The following is a 19,528-nucleotide window of genomic DNA, read 5'->3' as shown; positions in this document are numbered from 1 at the left end:
CGTCTCTCACCGCGCAGGCGCGGCGGGAGCGCGCGGGCGCCCCCTCTCCGCCGGAAGCGACTGTGCCGGAGGCGGGGCTGCGGAGAGGAAGGTGGGGTTCGCGGGCGTGGGCTTCTATAGCTGTGTGTGGGATTGGCCTGGCCAGCGGCTTTGTCCCAGTTTTGTGCTTTCTCCTCAGCTGTGCCCCTCTCGGTAGGGCCTCTCATTGCCCCTTAAAGGTGAGTGCCTCAGTTTCCTCCTCATGTTAAAGGACATACCGGCAAATACGATAGGTTCTTGGAAAGTGGCGCCTCCAAAAGATGCCAGTTCCCGTTTGCAAACTTGAGTCCTAAGACTGAATCCTCTCCCTGAACCTGTGCTCTCTTCTCCATCTTGAGACAAGAGTATGGCTACATTTTTTAGTTCCGAGGTTGCTCAACTCAAGATTCCTGCTCTTCTGCCTCAGAGCTAGGATACATTTCTTAATCTGATTATTGGGTAAACCAGATTATCCTTTTACCAACCCTTAAGATCATAGGATTAGGAAAGTGCAGTTGAAATCTTTTAAAGAGAGACAAGACTTTTCCAAGGGAAAAATATTTAGCAGATTTGAAGGCAGTACAGGGGTTGAGGTCAGGTCTTAGGTCTTTTTGAAAACAAGCAAAAGATTACATCATAACTTCATAGTGTTCAGACCTTTACAGTAAAATATTCTGGTTGCTGGTGGAGCCAAAGTTATCAAAGAATCTCCCTGATAAGGAGAGATTATTTGGAGAATTTGGGAATAGACGTTCTGTTCTCCCCATCTTTTTACCTTACAGAGACTTTAGAGCCTTACTACCAATGCTGCACAGTCAGCTGTGCTAGAATCTTCTTGGTCTTATGCCGCTTGCATGGGTTCCTGTGATGAGGATGTGGCATAGCTATCGCTACTGCCCAGCAGTCCTCTGCCAAGCCCACTCTGAGATGTAGGATGGGCTAATAGCAGTGGTGGAGCTGACGAGTAGAGATCTAGAGGGAAGCTTAGGTATGGAGGTTGTCTGGGTTTGCCCCACTAAGTTTAGCTTGCCCAGGATATTGGATTTAAAACCAGTGGAAAGAAAGTGTAGGGAGCTGCAGTCTCTGAAGAAAACATGTAAGAAGACTGTCTTCAAAGCATTGGATTCTCTGAAATCTTCTAAGGGCAAGGTCTGTGATGGGGGCTGACTATTTTTATGTCAGTGAAGGCACTGCCAAAGTGTATTGTCTGCTAATTTTCAAAACAGTGATGGATGTTTTTGAGGCTGCACTGAGGCTCAGGCCTAGCGGGGAAGGACCACTGCACCAATCCTTTGAGGAGGTATTAGTATAATTGGAAGGATGACCTTAAAATTCTAGCCTCTCCAGATTTCAGTTTACAATTAATCTTATTATTAGATTACAAGCATCTTTCTTTAAAATGCTCACATTACTTGATAAATATAAGAAATTCATGTAATAGCATACTTCATTTATCAGCTTAGAATCATAGGATTTTTCAAGCAGGAGGGAAATCTGTTAGCTATCTGCTAGCCTAATCTCAATCTCTTCATCACCTGTCCCTCATGTTTTGAATTATTTTATCTTAACAAATATGATTAAAGAACAATAATTCTTTTCCCTCATTAATCAAACATACACGCTGCCAACTAGAATTTCTGATTAGCAGGAAGTAACCAGTGTTACTACACTGAGTAAAATTTCTGCCAGAAGCTAACACAAAAACAAATCAACATAATACTTTAGTTATGGAGGGATGGTGTGAAGCCATACCACTTTTGGATGTGTGGTTTCTTTTGGCCTTTAATACTGAGAAGAGCTCTTGGGTGCTGCATCAGAGGACTCAGGGGTTCAAAGACTGCCAACTGGAAAACACGTTAACCCCTTTATCCTCTATATAATGAAATTGAGGCCCAGGGAATTTAAGTGATGGAACCAAAACCTGAATACTGGTAAATGCCTAAGATAGTCTATGTTTGGGCTTGTCCCTTTGTCAGCATTCCTTAGCCGAAAACAGGGCCTTGAGGAACTGTCTAGAACATGTGACTTTTTCTTAGAGGTCATAGACCATTGGATATTTGCATCTTTATTGCTACAGGACGTAACACAGTGCCTTACATATGCTAGGTGCTTATTATATTTCCATTGGGTAAGTGAGTTGCAGGGAGTAGGCTGAGGGGTAGAAGATCATTGCAGGTTTAGGGAGCAGGACCCTAGGTGAGATACTGCCTTGGAGATTCTGGGCAGCTAATGGGCAGCCCAGGGAGAATGAGTACCTGTAGGAAGGAAGCAAGAAAAGAGAATGGGGCACCCAGCCATAAATGCCATCCTCAGAGTTCCCCAGTTCAGAGCTGGCTAATGTGGGAGGGCTCTTTCGGGTCTCATTTAGCACTTCTTGGCTCTTTGTTTCTTTTTGTTTGTTTGTTTGTTTTGGATTTGGAGTAGAATTTCTCAGTGTTTTACAAGCATGCCTTATCCTCTCACTCCTCTGCCAGAAGCCTACAGTGACTACCTGTTGCTCAGGACAATGTGCAAACATAGATTGCAAGGCCCATCATGATCTGCACCTCTAACACAGAATGAATTAGTTATCTCTTGGCATTACCCTCACCCCATACTCCCCCTACCAAGCTACTTGTGGTTCCCTTTCCTTGCCTCTGAGCCTTTGTACAAGCTCCTCCTACCTAAAACTTCCTTTCCCTCCCCTTTTCCTCCAAACTGGCTAATTTCTTCCTCCAGGAAGTCTTATCTGATACCCTCTTTGCTCCATCCCCTCGATTGGTTTGGCATCTTTCTAGGTTCTCACAGTACAGTAGCATTTATCATACTATTTCAGGAGGAGCTGACAACCCAAACTCCAGTTCTCAGCTGCCTACTCCCTTCTATCGAGAGACACGGTAACGAAAGAAGTCCCATTTTAAAATAGAATGAGTCAGAGAAAGCTGCCAGAACTTGGGTGACTTTGATCTTGCCTCTCTCTCTCCTAGAACTGGAATGAGGCATCAATTCCACCACACTGTGGTTCAGGGAATTGCATTTTATGTGAGATTGTTAACTTCAGGACTAAGATGGAATTATTTATATTCCATACTCTCCTTGAATAACTCTTCAGTTACTCATAAAGTTTTGTATATGCAACCCTACATCAGGTTCTCTATCTGCAATAGCCATTGTTGCTTTATGGTTCTCCATCAATTAAATGTCTTTAAGTTTTAGTCCAGGTCATTAATATCTTCTTGTCTGGTCACCTGACAGTGTGATTGAGAAGCCCTTAAAATTATTCACAAAATCCACCCTCTCTTCCCCTAGTTTCAAGCTTGGTTATGTCTGCAGCTTGTTTGATACATTGGGATTCTACACAGTATATGGTTGAATTCATGTGAATTAATTGTTTCTTCCCTATTGTATCCCCAGTGGGTATGCCAGAAAAGGTTTCACAGTGGGGTGACTTTAAAGACAGGGTGGGCATCTGTCAGGTGAAAAGTAAGGAGAGGGGCAGAGGCAGAGGCATATGCCAAAGCAGGGAGGTTCGAGTGTAAGGGTGGGCTATTAGGGACCTTACACTTCACATGACTAAATCCGTTGGAGGTACACTTCATCTATTATGATGAGGATGGTACCTACCTGTAGGACTGTTCTAAGAACCCAGTAGGTAATGCTATGAAAGCACTTAGTCCAGGCTTGACACATAGAGACGGCCACATTAATGCCTGTTTCCTTTCCTACTTTCCTTCTTAAGAGGAAGGTAAATGTCACACCTACTTACAGACTTTATCCTATAAACAGGGTTGATATTTAAAATATTTAACCATCAGTACAACCCAGGTACCACCTAGTCAGAACAGATGTAGGTCAAAACCAATCAGCTGAGGGAATTCTTTCTAGGGGGTTAAGTGCCCTCAACTAGAATGAAGGAAAGCGCTGAGGCAGGAAAACCCCAATCCCCTGGGAAATGGTAGGTCCTTGATGTCCTCTAGGCCTTTATCCACACTAGTCTGTAACAGTTCACCTCAGACCCAAACAAACTAATTTTACTTATGTTTGTGGACACGTTATGTGGCTGACCTTGGTGCCACCATCAAGAAAACTGAACTGGAATGGAAAAGAACTAGCATGCCAAGTGTTTTATGTTCTCTCTTTTGACTCTCACCCAATCTTGGGAGGTGAGGAATCTTTAGATGCATTTTATTATTGTGAAAACTGAGACTTTGGTTGTTGGCTGATTCCTCATCAGGTGGTGAGAGGCTTCTAGCCTAGGGCTGTATTGCTCCACAGTTTGCTGCTTTTATCTGTAACTTTTGGGGGTCTAAAATCCTTCTCTTCAGTTTTAGCTTCAAGGACATTACCATTTCTCACTCATTTATCTAGCCATCCAACCCATGTTTAAGAAAAACAACTTGAAAGGTATGTTTTTATTTCACACACAAAAAAGTGACATGCAATACCCATCCCCAAACAAACCACAAACTCTCAAGAGTATAGATTAAAAAGGAAATCCAACCAGTCTGGATGAGACAGAAATTTGGTTTCACAAAGCTGAAAAATTTGTTACAAATTCTGTTATATAAATATAGTCAGTCATCTTTAATGTCAAGTCAGATTAAAAAAAAAAAGTGTTGGGATAAGAAATCCCCTGGTCCTAGAATACACCACAATCTCCATTTGTATGCCCAGCCAAATGTAGGTGACACCTACATGAGGAGAGCTCTTTGTGTATTCTAGGACTCTAGGTAACCAAATGGAGTTTAACCTGAGCCCACACTGCCTCCCCCAATAGCTTATGCAAACTACAGTAGCCTTAGTTGAAGGGCTAAAGGCTTTTCCCGTATACCATCTATTGTGTCTGTTCTAAAATCGATTGTAGTGATGGACGCACAATTCTATGAGTATACTAAAATCCATCGAATTGTACATTTTAAATGAGTGAGTTGTATAGTATTTGAATTACATCTCAAAAGAGCTGTTAAAAAATTTTTAACGTGTTTCAGTTGCTAGGGGAGCAATAGGTGACCCTGATAGCATAACTGAGTTACTGGAAGGACACAGGGAAGATCCACAGAAGTTGTACAGTAAGGAATAGTAAAAAGGAGATCCTTAAAGTATTATGACTAATCAGTGGAGTTTGAGGTTGCCTTGGGAGCATTCCGTTTCAAGATGTCAGAATAAAGATGTCGACTGAGTATGTTCTATGCCCTACTGCTTCTAGAATAGCCTAAAGATTTTCTGTGGGCTTTGTCACAAAAGCAAGTTATTCAGTGGGCAAACAGATGCCCAGGGTATTGCCGAGGATGCAGAAAACCTTAGGCTGGAGCTCAGGAGCTAGCTATCTGTATTCATTTGGAGAAATTCCAATATGGTCACAGCTTCTGAGAGCCTGACTTCCACAAGAGGAGGGAGAATTTAGATACCCAAAGAAAAGCTTCTAGATTATTTGAATCAAAGAGACTGCCTGCCTTTAGTGATGCTTTTGTTGGCCAGGAGCCATGGCAGGGCTACAGTTCTCACTGACCCTTTTATAAGACTACTGCCGGGGCAGCAATTGCTAATAGGCCCAGCAAGCCATTTCATGACAGTCAAACTGCTTAGAAGTGCTCTCTTTGTTCCATATATACTGTCTAGTCACCAAATGGCCACTCGAGAAAGGAGACAGGCACAAACCATGGGCACCTGGATCCTTGACCAAGGGGTGGCCATTCTAGCCTAATAGTGGTGGTGATGGGGGAAGAATCGCCAGTAATGGAAAAAGCAGACTTAAACTCTTGCTCTGGGTTTTACCATTCTAGTTAAAGTTCATCATTTAAACTTGGTGTAAAAGTGGAGAAAAGGGGGCACAGAGGACACTACCTTTACTCACCGTTCAAAAGAATGCTGCCAGAAGTTTGGGCCAAAAGTCTTTTTAGTTTTTTTTTGTTTTGTTTTGTTTTTGTTTGTTTGTTTTTTAGCACACAAAGAAAAGAGAAAAGGGAAAAGGGAAGGACGGGCTTGAAAGTGCGAAGTGTCCCAATTTGGTGAACACCTTGTTTAACTCCTCTGGTCTTCCTTGAAGATTGATCTGGTTCTGCTGCTGGGGTATGGGCCTGGGAGTCACTTCCTTTCTTGGCCAGCTTAGAAGTTGTTTATTCTGTGGCTGAGCAGACTAAAAGCTTAGAAGCAGACATGTCTACCTCAGGTCCATCCCATCGTGGGCTGGATCCCCCAGTATGGCCCCATTAAAACCTTGGTCTCCTTGTATTCTTGTAAAATATGGTACCCCTGTTTCGTGACACAGCCCAAGCCTCTTGAGACGGGGCACTCAAGTATGGGGAATTTTCCTCAACGGTAGGGTTTGTCATCTCTGTGGGTAAAGACATAATCTAGACCACCTGGGTTTGGTGCTTACATGATTCTTTAGTGTTATAGGGAGATAGTGAGAGATTTAAAAAAGAATAGAAAAAGTAGATACACACCTGGCCTTCAGGCATTTTCTTAATAAACTTTTTCCTTTGGCTCCAATGAGAATATTTATCACTTACTTAAGAAAAGGGAATCGAAGTACCTAGTTTAAAGACTAAAACAAAACCTTCCTTATTGTCTGTCTTTGTGCTTATCAAGCCTTTTCTTGCCCAGGCCTTACTCATCTGGCCCTCGGCCTACCTATTACACTCAGTTTGAGCTGGTTATCCAGGAGAGATGAATCCAGGCAACCACGAAGATGGTCTATCAGGGCAGCCCAGTACCCTCCTTACCCAGCCTACCTCCTAAAAAAGATCGTGAGCCAAGAGCATATGATCAGGGAAACTCCTAGCTGCTTCCACCCTTAAATAAGCTGTCAGAGGATGTCGTTTCTATTCTTAAGAAGAGAGAAATCTTTTCGTTTCAGAGCTATAAGAATTATGAGCAGATGAAGCTGTGGCTCCGGCGACTTGACCAATTTGGGAAACAAGATGCAAGCAAGGGATTAATATACAAACAAAGTATGGGTATATTTGGTAGGTTCGAGGCAAGCAGAAAGGAAAGTTCGGGTACTTTATAAAAAAAAAACAAAGATCTGAAATTCAAACTTCTTCTGATAAGGCCACAATGAAGAGATTTTCAGCAGTGGGTGTTGCAGGAAGCTCCACCCAAATCGCCACAGGCTTGCAAGGTGATGTGCCAAGGTGAGGAGGCAGGGGAGGCAGGTCAGTGCCTCTCACAGGTCCATGTCTGGACCTCCTGAGGATGTCTTCAGTGGCACCGAGTCAAATCCATCAGGAGTCCTCTGAAAGAGAGATGGTGACAGGAGCTGGCTGCTGCACAGGGGCAAGTTTGGGCAAAGGAGAGAAATGGAAAATAGGTGACAGAAGGAACCCTTATGGAATTTCTGCTTTCAGTGTCTTTGTGGAAACATACATAAGGTACCCTCTATTCTTCTCACTTCCTTCAGTCAGAGGATAAGAAAAACCTTTAAAACCCTCTGCTTTGCATCTTTGTTGAAGTCTAGAAGTTTCAGAAAGAATCAAGGGTCCCAGAGTGACTTGTTTTCCCGCTGGTAAAAAAAAAAAAAAAAAATCAAAGTCTAAGGAGGCCAAGGGAATCACCCTGGTAGATCAGCACAGAGGGAATGAGATTCAGCAACCTAAACGCCTACCCTCCTTTCCTCACCATCCCTCCCCGTCCTCTCTTCCTGTTTTACCACCCACTCTGTTCACACCTGGTTGGATGAACTGGTTCAGGGTAGTAGTGAGGTTTAGGTGCTGGCAGAGTGGGGCTGCAGAGGACTGCGGCTCTGGGGGAGTTGCTTGGATGCTGTCTGCTGGCCCCGCGCCTAGCGACAGTGTTGTCTGTCTTGCATTTATGAGCTTCAAACTCACTCACCCACTGACGCAAAGCCAATGACTCCCAGCTCAGAATTGCTCAGTGCTGAACAGCTTAAACTTAGCTATGGCTCTGCCACAGAGGACCAACTCAAACATCTGGAGGACAGCACCCTCCACTGGCCAAAGGAGAGTCTCTCCTATCAGAAGTTGAGCCTAGGGAACCTCTTCCCCTCCCTCCAAAAAAGAAAAGGGGCTAGGAGGTGGGTGGGAATGATTCTTACAACATGGATGGTTCAATACTCTTGGAAGTTAAAAGGCCCAAACTGAGTGCATGTTGGAGCAGAAGGAGCCTGGTCAAGAGTAGCCTTGGACCCCAGGGAAAAGAGTATTAGTGTGAAAATGCAGAAAGCAGAAATCAGGATTTTCAGGGTAGGGTGACAGAATCGTATGAAGTAGGGAGCAGAGTAGTGGTTCCTAAACAATATGGGCCCATTCACTGTCTTCTCCAGTCCTCCAGGCTGACCTTGGTGCACTGGCCAGTCTCCCTACCTTTGAGGTAAACGATTTGATCTTCCCAAAGAGTGACTTCTTGCTGGTAAAGATGAGGTCATCCTCCACGTCCTCGCCTTCCATGATGGCACAGCTATCGGCTGCTGGCAGGTCACAGTCCTTAAGGGTAGCATTCATCACCAGCTTGGAGTACTTGTACTCTAGTCTGTGAAAAAGAGGGATGGGAAAGACAAGACACCAAAATGTGGAATAAGGGGGAAAGAAGGAGAGGGGTTGGGCTGTGAACAGATGTTCCCATACCATGGGTAAGGAAACTGAAGCGCATAGCAAGGTGGTGTTGGGCTGGGCGGATAGCTAAGCAATCTCGACCCCCAGGTCAGCAGTCTTTCTTTCCTTAAGACTGGCTGTTTCTTTGATCTCAAAGCTTAATAGAAATAGTGGATTCATAAAGTGATTATTTTTATTATTAATAACAACAAAGTAAGGATACTCTTTGCTTTTCTTTTGAGAATCTAACAGGCATTTATAGGCTGTCATGTGGTACTACTGTCCGTGTTCAGGAGTCGGGATAACCAAGGTGTACACTGGATAGATAAGTGGCTCAACAGATCTCTGGCCAGAGCCATAGAGTGTGTGGCCAACTCCAGAAAAAAGCCCCAGGAATTTATCCTTTCATATGTTCTCCTCCCAGCTCAGTGATCTAACCCTGTCTATCCCCAAACTCCAGTACCCCATCATATGTACTTTTGATTCTTTTTCCAAAAGTAACAGGTCAAGACGGTGAGCAGTATGGCAGTACAGGTGCCTGCAGAGATGCCCACTTTCAGCCAGAAATCTATCGTTTTGCAGATGGTGACTCTCTGCTCAGGTAGGGAGATGCCACTCACGCATAGCTTTGGTTCTCGCCACACATAAGTAGTCTTCTGTTGGGGAGAAAAACAGGAAACTCAGATATCACATTCCCTCCTCTCTGAGGAAGTTCCCAAGCAGAGAAACCTACCTGGATCCCAGCCACACAGCTGCTGATGATAGCATGGTAGTCAGCGGTGGAGCAGAGCGGGCAAGCAGCCACGCTCTCCCACAGGAAGTGGAAGTTACAGCCATCGCAGGTCCCATCGGAGCATGTGCTAGGACGCAAAAAGGAGACTTGGGCGCTCACTCGCTGGACCGGTGGGGAAGATCTGGTTGGAGGGCTCTCATCTCACAGCTTGCCTGATCCATCCTCTTCTTGCCAAACTGTTAGCCCCACCTGTATCCTTCGAACTAACTCGTAACCTAGGTTTTGCTCTCTGATTTCCCTGAGGATAAGAAGCCTCCCTAGCCTCCATTGGGCTCCCTACCCTATGTTTTGTTTCTCCTAACATCAGATCAGAGCTAATGTAAGGTGTCTTGAGCTCTAGCATGGCTGCCACTAAAGCTCTAGCATGGAGCTCTAGCCAAGCCCTCAGAGGCTCCTGTTCTCCCCATTGACATGTAACATTTTTCAGAAGTCACTTCGATGCAGCTTCCTAGAGGTGGAGTTCAGGAATGGACTTCAGGTCATGGATACATGTTATGTCCTTTCCTGTGATTTTGATAACAACAACAGTGATCTTACATTTGACGCCACTGCTGGGTCACACTATCCTGCTTTGTTCCCCATCTCCATGATCAGTTGTTTTTGAGAAGCATTTCCCAAAGCGTCTTTCTCGAGACACTAATGCCATTCACGATGTTAGTTGGTGTTATATGAAAAAAAAAAAGGTGAGGTGGAGGGGCACTGTAATTAAATTAGTTTGGGAATTCTGGATTTAGTGCACTCAGCTATTAAACTCAGAATTGGATCTTTTAGTTGTGGTGAGACTTCCAAACCTTTATTAACCCTAGTCACAGGAGGTCCACAGCCAGGCAACATGAGACGTCTTCACCTCTCATTGTCTGATTTAATCTTCACAACAAGCCCCTGATGGAACTTATTATTATAATATTTCCATCTTACAGATAATGAAAAAGAAGTCTAGAGAAGACAAGAAATGTATCCATGATAACAGAGCTAGTGAATGAATAGAGGAGATGACTCGAATCTGGCTCTCAGGCCCAGTAGTTAGCCAGTTTGCTATGCATCTGCCCCCGTAATGGTTGGGAAATGCTTCTTCCTTCTGCCCCCATCCTTGACATCTGACGATTCAGGGTTTAGAGCATGACTATGTCTTCAAGAGCCCCTAATGGATCTTACATTGTTTTCTTGTTTGCTCTTTTTTTGGCAATCTTTGGCTTTTGAGATGGAATGAGCCCAAGAAAGGGAGATTTTGTTATCCCTTTACCTTGGCAGTGACAGACTTCCAGGGGCAGGTTTCAGTGGACTACACCTGACGCGGATGGTGGTTGATCTCCCGGAAGTGCAGGACTGAGTCACATCATTGGATCTGCAGTGAAAGCCAGTTCCCAGGAGGGAATGAGTCACATATCTGTGCCATTGGAGAGTCCCTAAGTGAAGTTAGCATGGCACAGATCCCTTGCTGGGGAAGTCTGGATTTGAGCTCTAGCCTGACATACAGGGAGTACATACAAGGAGAGAGTAGGGATTGGGGAGATCTGGGCAAGGGGAAGTGCACTGGTTTAGGAAAGGTTAGCATGTGCATAACACTGGAGTGTCCTCAGGTGGGAAGAGAAGTCTGCTACAGATTATTCAATATTTGTCCCTGCCTCCAAGGCAGACTTGCCCCAGTAGTACCCAAGAAGCTGGGATCAGGGAACTCCCAGCCTTCAGCTATCATTGCTGGGTAGATCTGGTAGATCTTGGACATGTTCTAGCTTGATAAGTAATAGGTGGCTAGCAAGAGAGGGATGCAACAGAAATTGTGGAGGAGCCCAAGGTTTTACTTGCATTAGCCTAGCCTCACATCACCTGTAAAAGAAGATTACATCCGGTATTCCCAAGGACTCCGGGTGGAAAAGTTCAGCTCGGGAGGTGATTCCATCCAGAGTCATATCTGTTGTCACCCCTGCCAAGTCAGAGCTCCTAGTTACTTCTTAATAGTAGCATTAGCTGGCAACCACTTCAATTCTTTCAATATCTGTCAATGTCCAACCTTCTTTCATCTCATCACATCCCTGAGTGGCTCATGAAAGGGTGAACCAAAGGTTTGTCAGAAGCCCTAGGGGCACTTGGCACCCCAGGATGGAATAGAAAACAGGTCAGGAGATTGGGCCCCTCATCTGGGGCCGTTTTACCTCAGAGCCTGGTAGCCTAACTTTCTCTTTCATGCACATACACTCAGACAAGCTGGAGCAGCTAGGTTACTCACCGATAAGTCGATCAGCAAGGCTGACAGGCTGTGAGGACACTCCAGCCTTATAGCCTGTCACCTCTGGGGGAATGATGACCGCCTGGCAGACGTAGGCTGTGATGGATTTGGAGAAACCTGACTCACCCTCAGGAATCCGGAGGTCAGTGACATTGTCAGTGCAAACGGACATTTTCTTACCCTGAGGGTGGGGGGTGGGATTTGGGGAGAAAGAAGTAGGAAGGAGCAATGGTTACAAGACTCCCAAAAGGAAACAGGAAAGAGTTTTCTCACGTCTAAAATTTTAGCCTTCTAATGGTATGTCGCAGTGGAATGATTCATCCCAGATCTAATTACAAGACAGATTTAAAAAAAAAAAAAAAGCTAAAAATAAGGCCTAGGTGTCCTAGTTTCTGGAACTCTGGCCCAGGAGTCCCTCAGTCTTTTTGTTTCTTTGGAATCAGATGGAAACCCTATATGAGTAGGGTTGTAATGGTGGCAGCTGATTTGGAGATCTGGTCTACCAGCCACCAGTTAAGGGCCTTTCTTATCCTACTCAGTTTTCTAAACAGATACTGACATCTATAATTGATCCAATGAAATTGTTTGACACCTGGCCTGGTTCACATTCCTTCTCTGTGTCTCCCTTGGTACTGTGATTCCACCATTCTTGTCTCAGAAGCACTTTCCAGACAGACTCCCAGGGGTTAAAACAGATGCATAACTAACTAGCCCCTTCCCCATCTTGAGATAGGACATCTTAGTACCAACTGGAACTTTTGTCATTAAAAAAATTTTCAAGAGAAGACAGTTTGCTTCTGCAGTTTTTAGCAACCTTCATTGTATAGGAAATCTGGAAGACAGTAGGAATTGAGACTACTTCCTTGAGATTTTGTAATAGAAATATTGAGGCATTGATCCTTCAAAAATATTAAATTTATGGAATATCAATATATAACTTGTTTGCTAATGTAAGCGGCCTAAGTATTTAGAATGTAAGATTTTCAAAATTATACATTTTATTACAAATCAAGCCGAATTGCTAAATCTGATATCTTAGTTTATTTTCTAGATTGTAAGAAATAGAGAACATGAGAAAGAAACCTTCACATTATAATAAAAGAGTTATTTTGTTTTCGAACTGTCACAAACTAAATAAAAGTATGACAATACACAGTAAGCATTTCTGGAAAGAATAAAGGAGAAAAGCAAAAACAAACAAACAATCCCCCCTCCTCTCAAACTCTCCGAATTCCTCTATCTCATCTGAATGAAACTTTTGATACATAGGACATTAATTAGTCTCAATACCTGAGTTATCACTAGCTGTCACTTCTGAGGTTTTTAACTTCTTCAAAGACTTTTATAAACAAGATAGAGACATCTCTCTCTAATCTTTCATAGATTAGTTTATTTTTTGACATGTTCTCTATGTAAATACAAACTTTTTTTTGTATACTGCAGAAGATGGGTAGAAGCTATGTGATGTCAAGACCTCACCTCAACATAGAGTCACAAACTAAATGCTCAGTATATTCTTTATTTTGTAACATTTGAAACTAACTTTCCGAAAAGTGCTAATCCTTGCTTGTCTGTAATTTAGTCAAGTGCACTACTGGTGTGATCACCCTTTATATTTCTGCCTTTGAAGATTGGATCCACAATATTTACAGCAGCATGAAGTGGCCGATTGTAACATACTTTCCTTGTCTTATAAAGCCCTTCATGTTACTTTCTTTTGTTCTGTCAGCAAAGATACATGTAACTGATCTAGGAATAATTTCCTTTATCCAGCCTCTAGGAAACAAATGATAAGTGCCATGATTACTGAAAACTGCTTTTTTAAGGGAAAAAAATCTCTCCATATAGTTTTTATATACTCATTTGAGGGAATAAAAGTCAGGGAAGAGTAAGTGGACACCTTATTTTAAACACTTTTATTTTCCTAAATTTTAATTACCCAAATGATTTAATTTTAGAGGAGAGGGTCCTCTTCATCTTCTCAATCCCCTGCTGCCTGAAGGTTTTCTAGCTTTTCTCCTATGCCCGTCTTTGTTCCCTGATCCACTTGCTTCCCCTTTCAATTCTCACATTGTTAGCACTTGTACACCTTACCTCGTTTCCACAGAGACTGAGGGTAAAGTGATGGAAATATTTCAGCCCTTTGGAAGTGAAGCTTGGCCCTCCGGCCAGAGAGATGGTGTCTGCCAGAGCCAAGAAGTTGTAGTTGAAAGTCCTGCTCGGAGTGCTGATCGAGAAGGTGCAATCGTTGTAGCACAGAGAATGGATCTGAGGGGAAAGGGAGCCATCAGGCTGGCTGCTCGAGCAGGGCCTTTGAGGGGACTACAGTGGAGACCCAGACTCGTCCAGCCCAAGGGGGGTGAAGGAAGAGGAATTAAGAATTGCAGGGGGCGGGTGCACTAAAAGAAGTAAAATGGGCTAGTGGGGTTTATGTACATCTCGCCATTCAATTATTAGCACATATATGATGTACAAACCCAAACCCATTATTTTTCAGTAAGTAGTTGGGTCAGATCCTATAGTGTTGCCCCTACCTATGCTTAGATTATAGAACTCTCAAGACACAAGATAGCCCTTCTTACTGTCAAGCAGAAGACAACTGGGTACTAACTGGAAGAAGGGTGTCCAGGATGGCAGGAGAGAAAACTAAAAGCATTGTCTCCTCCCTCCATATCGAACTCACTGAACCTCGCTTCCCCTTTCGCAAGTGCTCTGTAGGAAACTGAACTTCAAAAGGGGCTTTATTCTCCTTGCTCTGTTTTAGGGTCCCCACTCAGCACCTGCCTGACACAGCTGTCATTCCCTCACATAGCAGCAGAGGGAGCCCCAGGGGAGAAGTTTATGTGGCAGAAGTCCAGGGTGCCCAAAAGAGGTTGTCAGGGGTCTGTAAAATTATTGCACTTACTGCCCAGCTAAACTGAGCACTGTTAGCAGGCTGTATAAATAACGCCTTATAGATGTATATCCATGTGGTTGTGATCAGTAAAATGCAGTTCATCTGAAATCATTAGTGAATACTTAAGAGCTTTTAGTCACAATACTTTCTTAGATTCAGACAGTACATGGGACCAACAGCACTGTTTTTCTACATTCGAAGAAACTACTGGGATAGAAGACAGCAATGTCAATTAACTATATGTCTGGGAAAGGTGGGTTACTTTCTCAAAGAAGAGGGGGCAAATTCTCATGAGAATAGGCTGGATTGAAGTAGGCTGAATTTGAGCCACAGGTCCCACTATTTTTTTCCTTCAGGTCTCTGCATAGATGCCAAATAACCCTTTGGACCAGATGGTCACAGATCTCCCTTGCCTGTCTCTTGAAGATAGGCTTGACCATGACTGAGGCCTAGATCTTGAAAACCAACTACCACAGGTAAGAATTTGCCATCTACAGTCACAGCCTGGATGAGTGTCCTCCAGGACTCCAGCCTGGGAGCATGCTGCAGGGAGTGCTTGGGGATCAGCACCTTAAGAACCCCATCTAGGACCTGGTACCCTCTGAGGTGGTCTGTCCAGAGGACCATGGTTAGAATGCATGACACACTGCTAGCACCTTGTTGCTCTTGGTCCCTGGACCACAGGGCTTGCAAGCCTGGACTCCATAGGGCTGGTGGGCTTTCAGGATTGTGTCAGGGGGGCAGGAGTGGCAGGTTCCTGAATCCCGATCAATGTAGTAGCCAGCAGGACAAGAGGTGCAGGAGGAGCCCATGTCAGAGGCTTCCAGGGCACAGGGACGGCAGTAGGAGGCCACCCCATCCATGACATTGGTGATATTGATGGAGTAGATCTTCGCGACATCACTGGTGTACTTTCTGCCCTGGGAACAAGGAAACGAGAGGAGAGAGGGCAGAGGCCTGAGAAACCAGCAGTAATTGAGTTCTCTGGAAATAGAAATTACTACTCAATCTTTTTTATCCTATAATGCTTGAGAAAATCTTGGTAGCATTTTTAATCACCTAACAGTAGCTCTTTATGCATTTCGTGTGATTTTAAAACAAGACTGGACCATTTAAAATGATGTTAAGTGCCATGAGGAAATATGCAGTAGATACCGTTATATGAAAAAAGCAGGTCTTTTCTCTGTGGAAGGAAAAAAATGTATTCGTAGAGTATGTCAGTATGTCCTGTCCTGTATAGGAAATACTTAGATGCTAACTGGGTAGTAGGACTATGGGTGATTTTATTTCTTCCTTTTGTTTCTTTCTGTCTTCTAAGTGTTCTGCAGTGAACTTGCATTATTTCAAGTTAAGAAAATAAAAACCAGAGTTATTATTATTAAAAACAACAACTGAGATGAACAGGGTATACCAGGGCAGGCACCACACTGGTCCTCAAGGTGGGGGCTGCTGAGGAGACAGGTAATTTAAAGGGCTTACCTGGAAGTCATTTGGACAAGGCTAGATGCTTCTCTATTCCACAGCTATGCTGAGTAATGTTTGTAGACTGTATAAATTAATGCCTTAACAGATATATGTCCATGTGGCTGTGATCAATAAAATATACAACCTAGGGCTGGAATAGGCAGTTCTCTGGTTGACTCCTTAAGATCCTTTTAACCCTTGAATTCTGAACTTCACACTCCTACTTAAGCCAATGCTAGGAATCCTGGATTCAGAGGTCTCTTCTGGCATCCAGGGTCTGAGGAAGGGGAGGAGCTTACTATCTCATGAAAAGTGGTCCTCTGGAAGGCCCAGGTGAAGCTCATGGTAGCGTTCTCCTCAATGATGTAGGTATAGGACTGCTTGCCTTTGGAACCTTTCCACGTCTCCACTGGAGTGTTGGTCCTGGAATTCACTCCCTGAACCCAAGAAAGACAAGAAGGCAAGAAGACAAGAATTCTGAGTGGCTGATGAGAAAGAGGGTGCCCATACTGCTGCCATCACAGGGGCCATTTACAGTTGGCCAGACCCAGGTTAAACTGTGATATCCCTGATGGACAGTCTGGGCCCTTCCTCTGTGAAATCACTATAATCAGAGTGTCAGTTATGATGATGCACCAATGGGGCTGAAGGGGCCAGCCCTCCCAATAGTCCTAGAAGCCCCATAGTGAGCAAAGAAAGGAAGACGTACCACCATGAAGTAGAGTTCACAATTCACAGAACAGATGGTCTCAAAGACAAATGTGATCCTGGCCACCTCTTTATTCTCCGTGTCCGCCATCACTGCCTGTGGAGGTCTGTGGGCATAGAAATTAAAAGTTCCAGAGACCAAGCAGTGCTTATTAAAGATCCCAGACAGCATTAGAGGGTCTACTGGGGGACAGGATTAAGTTCTGAGTATGTTGGAAAGAGCATAGACTAAGTCCAGTTCTGCCACCCTGGCTGTGTGACCTCAATGTAGCCAAACTGTAGTTTTCTATCTGTAAAATAGAGTTAATAATATCTTTCTATATACCTCCCACCATTGTGGTGAGAATCAAAGGCAAACTAGATGTAGAAGTGCTGTGTAAAATACTGTATAGCCTCACGAGGAGAGTGTGGTTCCCAGACTCAGAGCTTATTAGACATGCAGAACCTCAGGCCCCTCTCCAGATCCTCTGAATCAGAATCTGCATGTTAACATGATCCCCAGATGATGCATATGTACACTAAAGTTTGAGAAGTACCACTGTCATAAGATGTAAATTGTCTACATTCACTTAACAGCTCAATCTCTGGGATAGTAGGAGCTTTGCCTGGGTTGGATGAGCAGATATTTCAACTTGTAATCTCTTCAGCCAAGTTCTCAGGCTGGTCCTTTTGGGGAAGAAATGCCCAAAGGGGCAGGGGAGGGTGGCAGCGGGGGAGTTGGTGGGTGAGGTGTGGAAACCTTTACTGTGGCAATCAGAATACTTCAATATTTCAAAACTCCAATACTTTGCAAATTGAAAAGTACCTTTGGGATTGTTGCCCCCCAAAAAAGTCTAAAAAGTTTGCTCATCTTGCAAACCTGGGATATATCTACTCACCTCTGAGTAATGCAAATTAAGAGAAAGAGAACTAATACCTTCTGAGAAATCACTGTGGGCTAAGCACTGTGCCAGGGATAAAGGGAGGGAACTTGAAGGAGGGAACAGAGAAGCCCAACTGGCAATTGGGAAGCCCATTCAGAGGTTCCCGTGCATCTTTAAAGCACGTATGGGCAGAAGAGTTCATTTTGGCTTTGGAAATTCATTTATGGCTTTTCTTTTGGCTTTGGCCATTTGCTTGAATTCTGAAAACGTGCAGGCCCCATCTCCTGCCTACACAGTTGTGCTAACCAATGGGCTGGAAGAATCATTTCAACCTGAGTTAGTCCAAAATCACAGACTGTTTTACATACCAAGAGCCTGAAGCCTGTAAGGGCATGGTGACTTTCCCAAGTTCACAAAGCCAGTAGGTGGCAAAGTTCAAGTGCCCTGTTTTCCAGTCCAGTGCTCTTTCCACCATGCCACACTGTCTGTAGTATTTTTTTTTTTTTAATGGCAAACAAATTGCTATTGTTTGCCCTAGGTCTTCTTGGGATATAGGGATAAATATGATGATAAGAAGAAACCCTCCCAGACTTCTTGCCCCAAATAAAGATGAACTGTGTATGGGCACTTCTGGCCCTATTTAAAAAAAAAAAAAATCTTATCTGATGCTGTGAGGAGGAAGAATTCAAGTAGCATGTGGACAATTAATGGGAGAAGCTAGATGGGACGGGAGAGCAGTAGGTAAATTAGCATGAGCAGCAACTAAGAACCTGTATCAGCATTCAGGTTCACTTTGTCAGGCCATTACCTTGTTCTCTCTGTTCTGAACTGATACTTCAGCATGCCAGAGCCCCCTCCTCTACAAGTGCCAAGGTTTGTGGGACTTGGATGAGGCTAGAGTGGCCTGGGATTCCCTTTAGTTTTGGATGCCTCACCTAAATCCTGGCACAACCAGAGTGAGAATCATGAAGTCGTTGTCTGAGGCTCCGACTGCTGTGTAAATGTGATCACCAGCCACCTCCCAGCCTGGAAAAGGAGAGCGGAGAGTTAACGCCCCAGTGGTCTTAGGCGCAGGGCAAACGTGCACCCAGATGACACTCTGGAAGAGAGAGATGATATTGTCCTTCCAGGTGTCCAGAACCAGTGCCGAACACAAACCGTGTTACTTATCTCACTACTTTAGTCAGAGACTCTGAAGCTCTAAGAGCAAGATGTCTGGGCTGTGTGTGTGCTGTTTCTAGTCCCGTTTCTGTCTCAAACAGATTTGGCAGGATATGTGCTCACGAGGAAAGGAACTTTGGAAGGAACGCATGGTCTGATTAGCTCATTTTTCTCCAGACATCACTATAATAAAGAAACGCGAAGCTGAAAGAGTCCCTGTGGGAAGGGGAGAGGCCCTCACCTGTCATGCCCTTGTACTCAAAGTTGATCCCACTGAGAACGGTCGTTTCCATGTTCGTAGGCAGCGTGTTCCACCATTTGTATTCAAATCCCACGACAGGTTCGGTCCCAGCTGGGCAGTGGCTACAATCTGGGGGAACCACAAGATCCAGCATTCAGCAAGAAGGCTGTAGCTGCCCTGACAAGTGGCAGCAGTTGTGGGCAGCCAAGCAAGGGTGGTGCTGAGCACGCTGCAGTTCTAGTGAGTTGACTCCAAAACAGTCTGACAATGTATTTAACAAACTCAAATGTAAACACTGGCTCTTCATTTCAGCATTGCAGCTATCCTACTTACCTCCCCCGCCACCCCAAGTTTTTATTTTTAAACTTAAGTGTATCTTCTAGTCTGATCCATGTATTTCATACTATTTGTCACATTTTGATCGGTAAATGCTTTCACATTAATAGGTACACGGATCCCACAACTCCCTTTTATAGCATGGCTTTCAGGTTCAGATTGTATCAAGCTGGCCATCCCAGCTCCCCAAACCTGGTCAGCATCCCTGCCACATGCCGGAAGCCTCTGTGGTGAAGATGGGGTACCCTCAGGTCTGAATCACATTCGCAGTTGGAACGAGGAGGAGGATA

At 44.2% G+C, this 19,528-nt stretch overlaps 1 protein-coding gene and 1 long non-coding RNA gene across 3 annotated transcripts in view; one reads left to right on the top strand and one right to left on the bottom strand.

Annotated features, from left to right (window-relative positions):
- Positions 1-83: 83 nt before the first annotated feature.
- On the top strand, positions 84-19,516 carry LOC120584980 (uncharacterized). The gene is made up of 3 exons (XR_005648180.1): positions 84-218; positions 14,822-14,941; positions 19,349-19,516. It is a non-coding gene; the product is annotated as an uncharacterized LOC120584980 (long non-coding RNA).
- Positions 4,380-19,528, bottom strand: part of ELAPOR1 (endosome-lysosome associated apoptosis and autophagy regulator 1) — a 62,042-nt gene continuing 46,893 nt past the window's right edge. Inside the window, exons 11-23 of one of the 2 annotated variants that reach the window (XM_039841062.1) lie at positions 18,903-19,031; positions 18,436-18,526; positions 16,639-16,744; positions 16,229-16,366; positions 15,122-15,385; positions 13,664-13,837; positions 11,570-11,750; positions 11,170-11,266; positions 10,586-10,687; positions 9,283-9,409; positions 9,027-9,205; positions 8,322-8,487; positions 4,380-7,234 (exon numbers count right to left, since the gene is read on the bottom strand). In XM_039841062.1, the coding sequence (XP_039696996.1) occupies positions 7,166-7,234; positions 8,322-8,487; positions 9,027-9,205; positions 9,283-9,409; positions 10,586-10,687; positions 11,170-11,266; positions 11,570-11,750; positions 13,664-13,837; positions 15,122-15,385; positions 16,229-16,366; positions 16,639-16,744; positions 18,436-18,526; positions 18,903-19,031 (1,823 nt within the window). In that variant the 3' untranslated portion in view covers positions 4,380-7,165. Of the gene's footprint in view, positions 7,235-7,299; positions 7,502-8,321; positions 8,488-9,026; positions 9,206-9,282; positions 9,410-10,585; positions 10,688-11,169; positions 11,267-11,569; positions 11,751-13,663; positions 13,838-15,121; positions 15,386-16,228; positions 16,367-16,638; positions 16,745-18,435; positions 18,527-18,902; positions 19,032-19,528 lie in introns of those variants that run through there. The other variant, XM_039841063.1, reaches the window with a different exon arrangement.

The sequence above is a fragment of the Pteropus medius genome, unplaced genomic scaffold (assembly GCF_902729225.1).
Source record: "Pteropus medius unplaced genomic scaffold, Ma_sr-lr_union100, whole genome shotgun sequence".
Taxonomy (NCBI): domain Eukaryota; kingdom Metazoa; phylum Chordata; class Mammalia; order Chiroptera; family Pteropodidae; genus Pteropus; species Pteropus medius.
This window is presented reverse-complemented; position numbering and strand designations above follow the sequence as displayed.